The 12798-nt window shown below is 46.0% G+C and overlaps 2 protein-coding genes across 2 annotated transcripts; both read left to right on the plus strand.

The window, feature by feature from the left end:
- The first annotated feature begins 827 nt into the window (after positions 1–827).
- LOC778415 (ethylene-responsive transcription factor ERF073) lies at positions 828–2052 on the plus strand. Its single transcript, XM_044506181.1, has one exon. The coding sequence runs from the start codon at positions 1000–1002 to the stop codon at positions 1888–1890; it is 891 nt and encodes a 296-aa protein (XP_044362116.1). The 5' UTR covers positions 828–999; the 3' UTR covers positions 1891–2052.
- Positions 2053–10112: 8060 nt separating this feature from the next.
- LOC123081524 (ethylene-responsive transcription factor 1) lies at positions 10113–11354 on the plus strand. Its single transcript, XM_044504090.1, has 2 exons — positions 10113–10385; positions 10468–11354. Exons 1-2 carry the CDS (start codon positions 10142–10144, stop codon positions 11178–11180), a joined length of 957 nt encoding a protein of 318 aa, XP_044360025.1. The 5' UTR covers positions 10113–10141; the 3' UTR covers positions 11181–11354.
- The last annotated feature ends 1444 nt before the right edge of the window (positions 11355–12798 follow it).

Here is a 12798-nt window from a genome sequence, read left to right on the forward strand (position 1 = left end):
CGCGGCTGGTTTTATTTTCTCCTTTGTATGTCTTGCAGATGAAAATAAATAAATGAGAATAACTAAAAATGACCAACATAAGATTTTTTAGAAAATATAGCTGCTATAACGTACTATTAAAATACGTATATGAGAGAGAATATAGACATCATGTATATAGACAATCCGCTGGAAAACTTAGGTTGCCTAAAAGAGAATCTTTTTACTCCATTGTGTATATGTAGATATAGACCATCAAATTTAGACAAGCCACTAGAGATGCTCTTAAGACATGTACAACGGTGCTATCTTAGGAGTGTCACGTAGGCTAAACGCTGAGATGGAGGAGAGAGAAATCATAAAAAAAAGTATCTTCTCTTATTTAAGAGATAACATTATAGCACAATATGTCTCACCATATTTTTAGAAATAGCTAGTTATTAAATATAAGGCAAAAAGATAATTCATTATAGAACGCTTTTATTGTTATCTTTAAATTACATGCAAAATTTAAGATAAGATTGTCTTACCAATCACTGTACATGCACTTAGTACTTTTAAGCAGTACATGCTCCTTAGTAGCTTTAAGCATCGTGGGTTAACTAAATCATCCACTTGGCAATACCGTCTTACGGCAAAACTAGCACCCTGTGCAGGCCAGGGTTTCGGGAAAGAGACGTCGCTCCGGTGGCCGCAGCTAGAGGATAAGACACTCGCAAGTGTGGGGCTGTCGCCTTGTACTAGATGCACGCATCGGCTCTTCATGGCCGTTTCGCGCCGCCCGTCCTTATCCGCCATGAATTTTGGAGACTTCGCCCCCTCAGCCCCTCCAAGCGGCTCGCCGTCTATATATTACCCCCAGAGACCACGACCAAACGCAACACTACAGCACGCACCACCTTGATCAGCCTGCCCTGAGTTCATCACTCAAAGTAAGAAAGAGGGTAGCGACGGACAAGCAGAGGGACGCAGGCACGTACTATACCTTAGTCACGTACACACAGCGAGAAGTGAGCAAAGATGTGCGGCGGTGCCATCCTCGCCGAGCTCATGCCGAGCGCGCCGCCCAGGAGCGTCACGGCGGTCCACCTCTTGCCCAAGCGGCAGAGGGTCGACGACTTCGAGGTTGCTTTCAAGCGCTTCGACGAGGACCCCGAGGAGGAGGAGGAGGTGCGCCAGTGCGCGGGCTTCGAGTTTGGCGCCCGCGGGCAGCCGGCAGCGAGGCGCGGCGGCGGTAGGCCGGCAAAGTACAGAGGCGTCCGGCGCAGGCCTTGGGGCAAATGGGCGGCAGAGATCCGCGACCCCGTCAAGGGCGTCCGGGTCTGGCTCGGCACCTTCCCCTCCGCCGAGGCCGCCGCGCACGCCTACGACGACGCCGCACGCGGCTTCCGCGGCGCCAACGCCAGGCTCAACTTCCCCTCCTCGTCCACGAGCGCACCCAAGTGCCGCGTAGCCGAGAAACCGACACCGTTCGTTGTTATTGACCTCGACGACGACGAAGAGGGTGATGCCGGAGCAGCGGATGCCGGCGGGATAAGCTCCGAATCCAGCGGCGCCCTGCCGGACTTCTCGTGGCAGGGCATGTCCGCGTCCGACGAGGTCACGGCGCAATCTGTCCATGCTGAAGTGGAGTCCGGCCAGTCCGTCGTCGACCTGGGCAGCGCCAAGAAGCGGCCCCGGATCGAAGCCGACGAGGTTCTGCCGGCAGCGTCCGACGACTCCGCCAACCAACTGTTAGATCCTTTCATGTTCGATGACGAACTCGGTTTCTTGGACAGCAGCTCGTACGAGTGGCTGGATGGCCTGTTCGGCGCCGATGCTGAGAAGATCGACGGCAGTCAGCTGGGGCTCTGGAGCTTTGGCGACGATGACTGTCTCGCCGAGGACAGCGCGTGCGTGCAAGTAGAGTAGCAGTATTGTAGTATCATCAAAGACAACAGGATAGGATAGGACACTCGCAAGTGTTTGACGCCCTCCCACACCTTGTTTTTCTTTTGAGGATACCCCCACACCTTGTTGATGATATCTCTTTCATCAAAGAAATAAAAAAACACCCTGTTAATGATGTAAAAACTTTGCTGTTCTCAGATTGCTAAATCTCAGTCAACCGGGAGTCTCAGTCGATATTATATTAGTAAGATCTTATATGAAGATCCATAATTTTTTTTTATTTTTTTAATATGTTGTGTCACTTAACTGAGACTTAGTTAAATAGTCAACTGAGATCCTAATAAAACCGTTTCCGTGCAAATAGCAGACGAACATGCCCGTTTGTGATTATGGCATCCCTTGTATGCACTTGATACTCCTTGTGTGCATTTCTTCCTACTTTTATATCAACAATGTCTGCTCTTGATACGTAAACTAAATAGTGCATATTTATTTTCACACTAAGTTCATTTCCCTTAGTTTCCACCATTCCATGTGATGTTTTATCTTGGACATTTCGGATGATTCACTAGATACATGAGGCGTGCTAGTGCATAGCTAGTCAAAATGTGCATCTAGAAATGCTGAAAAAAAATCTTGACATCAACATAGTACAGATCATTATACATTCATTCCCTCAAAAAAAACTATACATTCATTCCACAAAATTTTAAATCGAAATTAAATTCATAGGCTGATGAAAGAAAAATAATCTGTTTAAGTCGCTTTTCTCTTCTCCATCCGAGCAGCTCCGCACTTTTTCTTCTTCTTCACATTCGTCTTCCTCCTCTCGCCTCCGACGAAACCTCTCTGACGCCGAGCGAAGCACCAATCACCGCCACTTGTGACTGGCATCACGCGGTCGTGCATCGCCTTTTGCTGATTCGCCCTTGCCCCTAGTCACCCCTCTAACCCATGTCCTCTTCTCCGGCTCTGGTGAACCCTTTGCACTGAAACCCGTCAACCTCCTTACCCTCCTCTGCCGACAACCATATGGGGAGTTACGATGTCCCCATCTCCGGCCTTATTTTGGCTCGGCTCGCTGGTGACACCGCAGCCGATGCGGTGTCCCCGTCTCACCCACATGGCAGCATGTACATGATTCAACTGACATCTAGAAAAATAATTAGAGGTGTCTATCAGACGACAAACTCGGTGAATATCATATATTTCAAATATGCATTGAATAGTCATGTCAGTATGATTCAGATAATTTTCCGATATAGTACATATCATGCCATCTATCAATCGATTTGAATCATCTCGCTATGCATATCATGTTGAAGTAAAAAATTTAAAACATGGTAGATGTATGCTATTTCAATGTTGTAAAAAACAAAACAGGCTTTTCCTTAACATTAAAAATAATAATCACTCATCTAGTACACTAGATACCCTTGAAAATACTTTCTAGTTGCTCTTTTAAATAACTCGAATCATGGTATAACCTTTTTGACTATGCATGAGTTACTTGTATCCAGCCACCCATAAGCCCCGAAAGAACCAACCCTTCAACTTCTTCACTACAATATAGTTTTAATTATATTGCTCGAGGTTGTGCACCATTGTAGCTCAAGAGTGAGTGGTGGTATGTTCTGATTGAGGTCTCAAAGGTAGTGTCAGTGGACTGCATAGGGTGCAGTGGAGCAGCCCGCCCTAGAACTTGGGTAGCAATGAGGGTGTTCACCTGTTGTGCGGCGATGAGGTTTTCCTCGATGTTGATCAGTCGTGTGTCATAATTGACACGAGGTCTTGTGGAGTGGATACTTTTTCACCTCGATGGGATTGTGTTAGGTGTGCTCCTCTCACAAGACTCACGACTTTTTCTCTCCCATGGTGGTAGAAGGACATCTAGTTCTGCAGAGCGAGTTTCCATGTTTTTTTAGCGAAGGAAAAATGTTTGCCTTCTGATTAATTAAGCAAGGAGAGTTTTAAGATGCAAGAACCAAAGGTTTTTGGCCTCAGCCTACCCCCAAAAGATAAGGGCATAAACAAAATACTCGATGTATAAATGGTTGCCAAGATGAGGCCAGTCCATGACATACATTTGCTTTTTAAAGTCCTAGCTCCTTCCGACGTTCTGAAGTAATGAGCATAAGAATGGAGGCCATGGCCATACGATCGAGTACTAGGTTGCTGATCATCCAGGTCCACCGGTCATGAACCAAAGGTATTGCGATCCAAAGATGAGGCTGGACACATGACACAACCAATTCATGCTTTAGTAGTAGATCACACACGCAAAGAATACCAACCGACGGGAAAGAGATATGTGTTGGACAGATTCCGGGGCGTGTGAGCAGAAGAGGCAAACCACATTAATCAGCCAGCGCCCACACTAAAGATGACCAATGTTCCAAATACTGTTATGAAGCAGAAGCCAAGAAAAAATTGCAACAAATTGGTCCTCGTATTAGTTTGTGTGGGTGTGGCTGACATGTTTTTTGTTACCCTCATTGTGTCGTTGGAGAGACTGAGCTTGGGCCCGTTTGTACCGATCTGTTTTAGTGCGGTTGGCTTTAGATGTATTGAAGTTTGTCATGTCATCAGTGGTTAATTGGAAACTAATTAATGGAGATGGATAACATTCAACCTGCTAAAAAGGACAAAAATGCTATCCGGCAAACATTGGATTTCTAGTCATTCGCAGCGAACGCATCAGTTACCATTCAATCTCCTAGCACAAATCACAGTGCAAGACTGGTGCCACGTAAGGTTTTCCGAATTAATTGCTCTAACTAGCTTCCTGGCGAATGCCCCCCTTTTTTTCCTTCCACACAAAATATATCAGAGGTGCGCCGGGGCAGGGTGCTAGAACTCCCGGCCTCCTGAAGGAATGACAGGCGCTTACCACTTTGGACTAGAAGCGGTTTTGTGAAAACATGTGGTAACACTTTCTATATATACTTTGAAGCTAAAATGACCTGAATTTGATTTTTCATTTCAAAAAATTAGGACAAAGAAAAATCCAAAATCCCCAAAAAATCTGCCATTGAAAGAGCAAAACTCCCTAAATTTTGCCATGTGTACTTGCAAGTTCCAAAAGTTGCTTCTTTTAGGGAACACTTTTTTTTTAATTTTGACATAATTTTTAGACGAGTTTTTTTTGCAAACTTGCCGTGTGCAATTTTATTATAGGTAGCATGAAAATTTCATTTACTTGGACCAGGGCATTTTTTTAATAAGCCCATGACGAGGTTTTATTAAATACACCATGGTAGTTGTTTTGTAGATATCATGTTAATTTTATTATTTAGTCGATGGTAGTTTGTGTTGGTAGCATGGCAATTTTACTATTTACACCATGGCAATTTTTTCATTAGACGGTGACAATTTTTTTCAATTTGATCATGTAAAATTTTCCAGTTAGACCATAGCAGTTTTATTAATTAGACCATGGTGATTTTATCAGTTAGACCATGAAATTTTTGTTATATGTAGAACGGCAATTTAAAATTTTATACTTTGGCATTTTCAATTTAAATTGTAGGTAGCACCTTCAATTTTGCCATGCGACTATTTTTTTTACTTTAGCAATCGTCATTTCTCTGCTACATATCATGGCAATTTTTGTTTGTGTTTTTAAGAAGATTAAAAAAAACCTAGATCCTAAAAACGGGCAAAAATAACTCAATATATAGACAAATTTTTAATACTGTATATTTTATCTACATCATGCCAAACCTTTTTTTACTCTTTAATTTTTTTGTCTATGTAAAACTGAAAGGTGTTGGGCCGAGAGGCCTAATAGAGGGTCTGGCTGACGTGGGGTTCACGCTGGGTGGTTTTCGAGTGAATCCCCCCCCCCCCCGCGCCCATGGCGTTGGTCAGCCGGTATTGGGATCCAAAAAAATAATGGATCTTGTAAGTCTGTACGTGATTGCCACAATGGTGGTGTTTCACAGCTAAGCCGATCCGTAAGGGATAGTTGTAGGATCAGAACTGCTGCACACAATGATTAAATAGGGAGTGTTTTTTCAGCATATGGACGGGAAGACTTGATTATGCACACGTTTGGGGCTATTCACATTTTCAACTAAAAACACTCTTATATTATGGGACGAAGGGAGTACGTATTTTGAAAGGAGTTAAAGTAGAATGTTTCTACACCGCTGGTGGAGCTTCATGCGGACGTGGATCCGCATTGCATCATTCGAGGGTGGTTGCTCCAGTGGTTCACATAGGCGCACGCCGATGAGAGAACTGTGGTGCTCAAGGGGCTCTATGAATTGTGGATCGCTGGGAGTATGTGAAATGAAACAATTTCCAAGTAAAATAAAAAGGACCAGAGGAGTATTGGAGAGAGAATAATGAGGGTGACTGAGTGAAAAAGCATCAAGAAACAACCGGCGGGTGCGCTGCCGAGCTCTTCAACACAGCGTTGGGAGCGGCCTCCTCTTGGCTGGGTGAAAGCAAATTGTGATGGAGCCATGCCTAAAACGTTGGATTTTGGTGGCGGAGGCACAGTTCTCACGGACCACAAAGAGAATTGCCATTTTTTCTCTTTGGTTGCCAATCCGGAGCTTGCGGAACTGCTCACCTGTTGACCTGCTATCAAGCCGGCCATGGAGATCAATGTGAGGAGACATATCTTGAGATACCTGCTCGGACGGTGATGCGCGAATCAACTGATCACAATAAGGATCAGTAGGCATACCGGCATGTGGTTCAGGAGATCAAAACTCTACTTCACTCTTGACGAGTTTAAGGTGGGTTACGTGTGTGCTCTCTGCGAATGGCGCAACACACAATTTAGCTAGAGAAGGTTGCATCAAGAAACTTTGTAAGACTTAGTTCCAAGTGCCACCGGAGTGTATTGATTCTGTGGTAGCTTCGTTGTCCGCAGTGATTTGAATAAAAATGAAACAATTTCCAACTAAAAAACAAGGAGTTGTTCTGTACCAGCACAGAGTGCTTGATTAATTTTATTTTATTTTTGCGGGTGAGCACGGAGCGTGTTGGCCACACGCCCGTTATGCTGCCGATTCCTGGCCAGCAGATAGCTAGCTACCTGTCAACATTCAACACAGGTACATGCATGCACCCTGCAGGTCATTTTCCACGTACCAAACAATCCTTGCAACTAGCAAAAGAGACCCTCGCAACTTGCAATCCAGGAGTCACGGGACGCAGCTCCCCCGTCTGAAGACCGGTCGGGACGGGTGCCTCGCATCGCATGCACTTGTAACTTGGCCACTTGGCCATGTTTAATTACTCCCGTCTTTCTCAAGAAAAAGAAAATTTTAATCCTGCCAACCTGCTCCGGTTCCAACCTTGCAATCCTTCTTTTCAGAAAAAAAATTATGCAAGTTGCACAAATGGCTAAGTGTAAGAGAGGCATATACGGATATACTGTTGGACTGGGTTGTGGTTATCCTCCGTCCCGGGAACCGAGATATCCACGCCGATGACCGAGAGCGGTTTCCTGCCGTGGTTTCATGGGGCTCTTATCTTCGAGTCGACACTGTTCATTGCGGCGGTTTCACGGGGCTCTTTATCTCCTAGTCGACATTGTTCACAGTAGTATGTTTTAGCCCTCGATCAAATATTCTGGGAGTGAATGTTTGATTGCTATCGCAGTAGTGACGCTGCCATGGAATAAAGTACAAAACTGTGCTAACTAATGACATGCTGATGATGCTCTCGTTGATCACCAAATATGTAATGTAAATACTTAAAAAAATTAACTATCGTTTACACAAAAGTAACTAGCTACAAATAAACACCCATTTTACTAACATACATATATGTCAGTTTTGCAAACATATCTGGCAAAACCCTAGCCATGTTAATTGGATGGCTAATTTTTTTAAAAGGGAAAGCTTAAGAAAACATATACTTTGGTGAAAGCTTTAAAACTGCCATGATGAACTTTCACCCATAATGGCATGATATAAAACGAACCTTGCAGTAAAAGGGCACAAAATCGCGTCCTAAGTTGATTTCGTTAGAGAACTATGTAGCTTGACTTCTCACATCCTCGATTAAATTTCAAGTGGAAGTGGGATTTCATATGTTAGATACCTCAAGCATAGAACATACCATCCTTTGAATGGTTAGGAGGGAGGTTGGAACCCAAGCCGATCACACCTTATGTTTGATGCGGTTTATTTTTCAATGTGAGACGATGTCCCTGTTATGCGTGTATGTGCATGCTAAAGTCATCATCTCTAAAAAAAAGTCACATGCAAATGAATGAGTTAGTTGATTAATGTTTGACACATTTTACGGACGAGGTCAATCTTCACTAGATCAAGAGAATATTTACAGATAGTAAAAACCAAGAGTTATGATATTGTCGTTGTTGTTAAGCACCCCATCCATGATTAGAGAGGCGGAAAAAGTGTGTTGTGAACGAGAAGCATGCTTAGACATATTAAAGTCACTAGGTGGATATCATTGCATTCTTTAGCCAACCGGTTAATCTTTTCCAGTAGTTCTTTTAGTTGTTGTTCATCTACCCCGATGTCCTTGAACTAAGTTTATCTAGGGTGCCCATTGAAAGTAATACTTGATTATTGATGTTTCAGATGGTGTGACGTCATTGCTCAAGTAATCAATCAGTGATATCAATTAGGCCCACCTATTTTTTGCTGAAAGTTTTTGTAATACAAGTGGTTAGCCTTTCGCTGGATCTATGCTCGGTCAGGGCATCTTCAGTGCAGACCCTTAAAATGGACACGATATTTGTCCGTGGATCGTGTTCGGACGCGTTTCGCGGATATGATAGAGGAGCCAACTAGCCAATCTATCCCTCAAATAGACATCAAATCCAAACAATAGGGGTGTGCTAGACAGACCTAGATAGAACAAAGCACATGGGCTGTGGGGACATGTAGTCCAACTACGGTGGGTCAAGCCGGATCTCCACATGGGTGTCCGGACTCCCACAAAGCTCCCGCAAATTTGCTTCCGGTTTGGAGAAAAATGGACATGTGGACTGGTCCATGGACATTTAGGGGACAATGTTGGGTGGCAAAACGTGTCTAGACTTTGTAGTCTTGACTTTTACCGACACTTTGAGGGACCGCGTTAGAGATGCCCTCACTAGAGCATCCAAGCCAAGTGGCCAGCAAGTTCATGAATCTCGAAAAGTTAAACAATTCATGCCCCAAATTGCATGGAGTGAGTACATGGCACTATGAGGGAGGTAGACGTTTGGAACCTTTAGGTGTAGATGAACCCAAGTTAAAAAGAAACAATAATTGTAAAAAAGGTAAAAAATTCCTTAATGAAATGTTTAGAAACAAGCATGATCAAGTGTTACACTGGTATACATTTTTTGCGGATCAATGACTTCCATGTATTGTGGGCGACGAAAACCAAAATCAGTACCATAACGCGATCATGTGGGAGTTCTTTTCCTTGAAGTCAATGGGAGTTCTTCATTCGTGGAACTTTTTATGCGAGTACTTTAGGAGGTTACCGCATGGGACATGTGGTTAGCAAAATCAAAATTCATACTTTAGGAGGTCAAGTTTGTTCTGAAAAAGTTTCAGAATGATTTGATCTTTTTCCCTCATTTGCTATTTTTTTCATATCAGGTTAATCTACACCCAGGTTCCGAGGGATATTTTCCAGACAAGGCGATGCTAGAGCCAGAGGGATGTTCATTTGCAGGTTGCAGCCACGATAACATTACTTTTTTTAGAGAGAGAATAATTAGATTCTTGAGGCTGGCTTGCTGCAAAAAAAAAAAGATTCTTGAGGCTGGCATTGTGTATAGAATCCGGCAAGAAAAAGTGCTTGCCCTGTGGTTCCTTGACAGTTGCCACGTAGATCTGCCCTGCCACTGTGTTGCTGCCACGCCACGTAAGCTGTCGAGGACGTGGTCCGATGTACCTGTTCTGTGCCAACCACACGACGCGATCGTCGGCTAGCTCGGTTAGGCTGGTCACAATGGGCAACAATATAAGCTAGTAACTTACATATTTCTTTAGACTATATTACTATCTTCATAATGGATAGGAACATCTATATAGTGTCATGCAACAATGTATTTATTAGGTTATAGATACATTATTTTTTAAAGTGTGTGATGTTTCGGTAACTTAGCTAGTTACCACAAGCACCTCTCTCTTCATTAAATATGTAACACATAAGTAAAGTTGTATTGAAGTATGTGATGTTACTCTAAGTTCCTCCCCATTATGACCAGCCTTATAAGTAGGCGACCTGGCCACCAACACAGCACGTGAAAGAAAAACCCAACGGAAAAAGCAAAGAGAGAACGATGTGCGGCGGCGCCATCCTAGCGCAGCTGATCCCGCCGTCGGCGGGCCGTGCCCCGAAGCAGGTGGCCGCCGGCGGGGTCGCGCCCAAGAATGGCGGCATGAGCAAGAGGCACCACAGCAGCACCCCCGATGTCGACGACTTCGAGGCCGCCTTCGAGGACTTCGAGGACGACGTCGACCTGCAGGCGGAGGACGACGGCGACGACCATGCCGTTTTTGCATCCAAGCCCGCCTTCTCCACGGGTAGGGCAACCCTCGTGGTTTCAGCGAGTATACGGGGTTCATGGCTGCAATCGTTACGCTGCTTACCTAGATTCCTTTGCAGCCTACTATGATGGCCGCGCGGCGCAGGCGGCCAGCAGGAAGAAGAGCGTCCGCCGCCTCCACGGCATCCGGCAGCGGCCGTGGGGCAAGTGGGCGGCGGAGATCCGCGACCCGCACAAGGGCACCCGCGTCTGGCTCGGAACGTTCGACACGGCCGATGACGCCGCCCGGGCCTACGACGTCGCCGCCCGCCGCCTCCGTGGCATCAAGGCCAAGGTCAACTTCCCCGACGCGGCGAGGGCCGGGGCGCGCTCGCGCCGCGCCAGCCGGAGAACTGCGCAGAAACCGCAGTGCCCGCCTGTGCGGACGACGGCGTACTCTGCCACCGCAGCTGCACACGCACACGTAGTACAGGCGGAGCAGGACGCTATGATGATCAAACCTGAGCTGATGGAGTTTTTTGATGCGGACGCGTTCGTCGACCTGACCGCCGCCGTCGCCGCGCTGCCGCCTGTCACTGGCGCGAAGAAGCCGATGGTCGATGAGGATTCGTCGGATCGGAGCGGCGGCTGCGCCATGCTGGTGTTCGCCGACGAGCTTGGGTTCGATCCGTTCACGCTGTTCCAGCTCCCCTGCTCGGACACCTACGAATCCATCGACAGCCTCTTCGCCGGGGACGCCGTCATCCAGGATGCCCTCGGCGTGGACACTGGCATGGAGGGCGTCAGCCTCTGGAGCTTCGAGGAGTTCCCCATGGACAGCGCCATTTTTTGACGTGTCCGTGCGATGCGCCCGATCGGTTGTAAGAATCTCCATCTGGCATCTTGTTCCATGGTGCACAGAACCTTGCTGAGACCAGATTCTGTTTCTTGGCCAAGAACGAAGGAAGGGCGCAGCCGAGCTATTTTTTTTTAAATAATACACTTTTTTATGAATTTTCAAAAATATTACGCTGAATACAAATTTTTTAAAAATAATACACCGTCGGTCCTCTGCTGGCCGACTGAGCCTAATCAGCCCACAGCAGGCCGACTGGGCCTAATCGGCCAACAACAGGCCGATTAGTAGCCTTTCGGCTTAGGGGTGGCCGACAGGCCTCTCGACCGCAGGCAGGGGAGCCAGTCGGCCTATGGGAAGCTGATTGGGACTAATCGGCCTTCCGTAAGCCGATAGGTGCATGGCCAATGCAATCGTACGTGGGTTCGAGTCCCGCGCTGGTTAGTGTGGCTTGTGAGGCTAGCTAGCTGGCAAACAATAAAAAAAACTGGCAATACCATATGGTGCATGCGGCGACCGGGATCAAGGAGCGCGGCTATCCATGCGTGGCCTGATGTCGTTGTTGACTAGGTCCCGATCGCTCCTCGTGATTACTTTTCGTCGGTCGACCGAATGCATACGTACACTGGCTAAGTACTACGACCTGCGGATTGCTTTCTGGCAAGATGTGCGAATACACAAGGCACGCTTGATCGATTCTTCCAGGAGACAACACGCACTACGTAACAAGCTAGCTACCAAAGCCTGCTGTATCGATCTTGACGTAACAAGCTAGCTATCGAAGCCTGCTGTATCGATCTTGACGCTAGCTAGTTGATTAATCGGTATTGCCGACTAATGGTGTCACGTCTAAACCGTATGTATTATGGAATCGGTATTGCCGACTAGCTAGCCTCACAAGCCACGCTAACCAGCGCATGACTTGAACCCACGTACGATTGCATTGGCCATGCACTTATCGGCTTACGGGAGGCCGATTAGTCCCAGTTAGCTTCCCATAAGCCGACTGGGCCCCCTGCCTGCGATCGAGAGGCCTGTCGGTCATCCCTAGGCTGAAAGGCTACTAATCGGCTTGCTGTTGGCCGATTAGGCCCAGTCGGCCAGCAGAGGACCGACGGTGTATTATTTTTAAAAAATTTGTATTCAGCGTAATATTTCTGAAAATTTATAAAAAAAAGTGTATTATTTTAAAAAAATTAGCCGCAGCCGATGCATGGCTACTGCATGATTGCTTCCTTGATGAATGCAGATTCGTCGGACTGTATGTGCGGATGTACTGCTGGCCGCCTGTATCAAACTGTATTGTACTCTGCCATCATTTGTGCTAGTCTTTCCTACTGTTGGTGAATAGTCTTACGAATTGATCGTGTCGGCAGTGCCTTCTATGATTGTGCTTGTGCTTGTGCTTGCGGTTGTCAATGCCAAATACGTTTGTAAACCTGGTTATCGTGTGTCACCCGCGCACATCATGTCATGTTGAGTTGGATTGTAAATTTATTAATTCAATTAAAGGCTCTTTGTTTCAAAGGATTCTTAAGGAATTTCGGCAGTGATTAGTATGATTAAAATCCATAGGAATTTTTTCATTGGATTCATTTGTATTGGCTTTCATAGG

Source organism: Triticum aestivum, chromosome 4A (genome assembly GCF_018294505.1).
Source record: "Triticum aestivum cultivar Chinese Spring chromosome 4A, IWGSC CS RefSeq v2.1, whole genome shotgun sequence".
Classification (NCBI taxonomy): domain Eukaryota; kingdom Viridiplantae; phylum Streptophyta; class Magnoliopsida; order Poales; family Poaceae; genus Triticum; species Triticum aestivum.

Excerpts from the sequence above, each read along its gene's own strand:
- LOC778415 (XM_044506181.1), top strand. The coding sequence starts at position 1,000 with ATGTGCGGCGGTGCCATCCTCGCCGAGCTCATGCCGAGCGCGCCGCCC.
- LOC123081524 (XM_044504090.1), top strand. The coding sequence starts at position 10,142 with ATGTGCGGCGGCGCCATCCTAGCGCAGCTGATCCCGCCGTCGGCGGGC. Across the intron at positions 10,386-10,467 it reads CAAGCCCGCCTTCTCCACGG|CCTACTATGATGGCCGCGCG; the intron begins GTAGGGCAACCC and ends ATTCCTTTGCAG.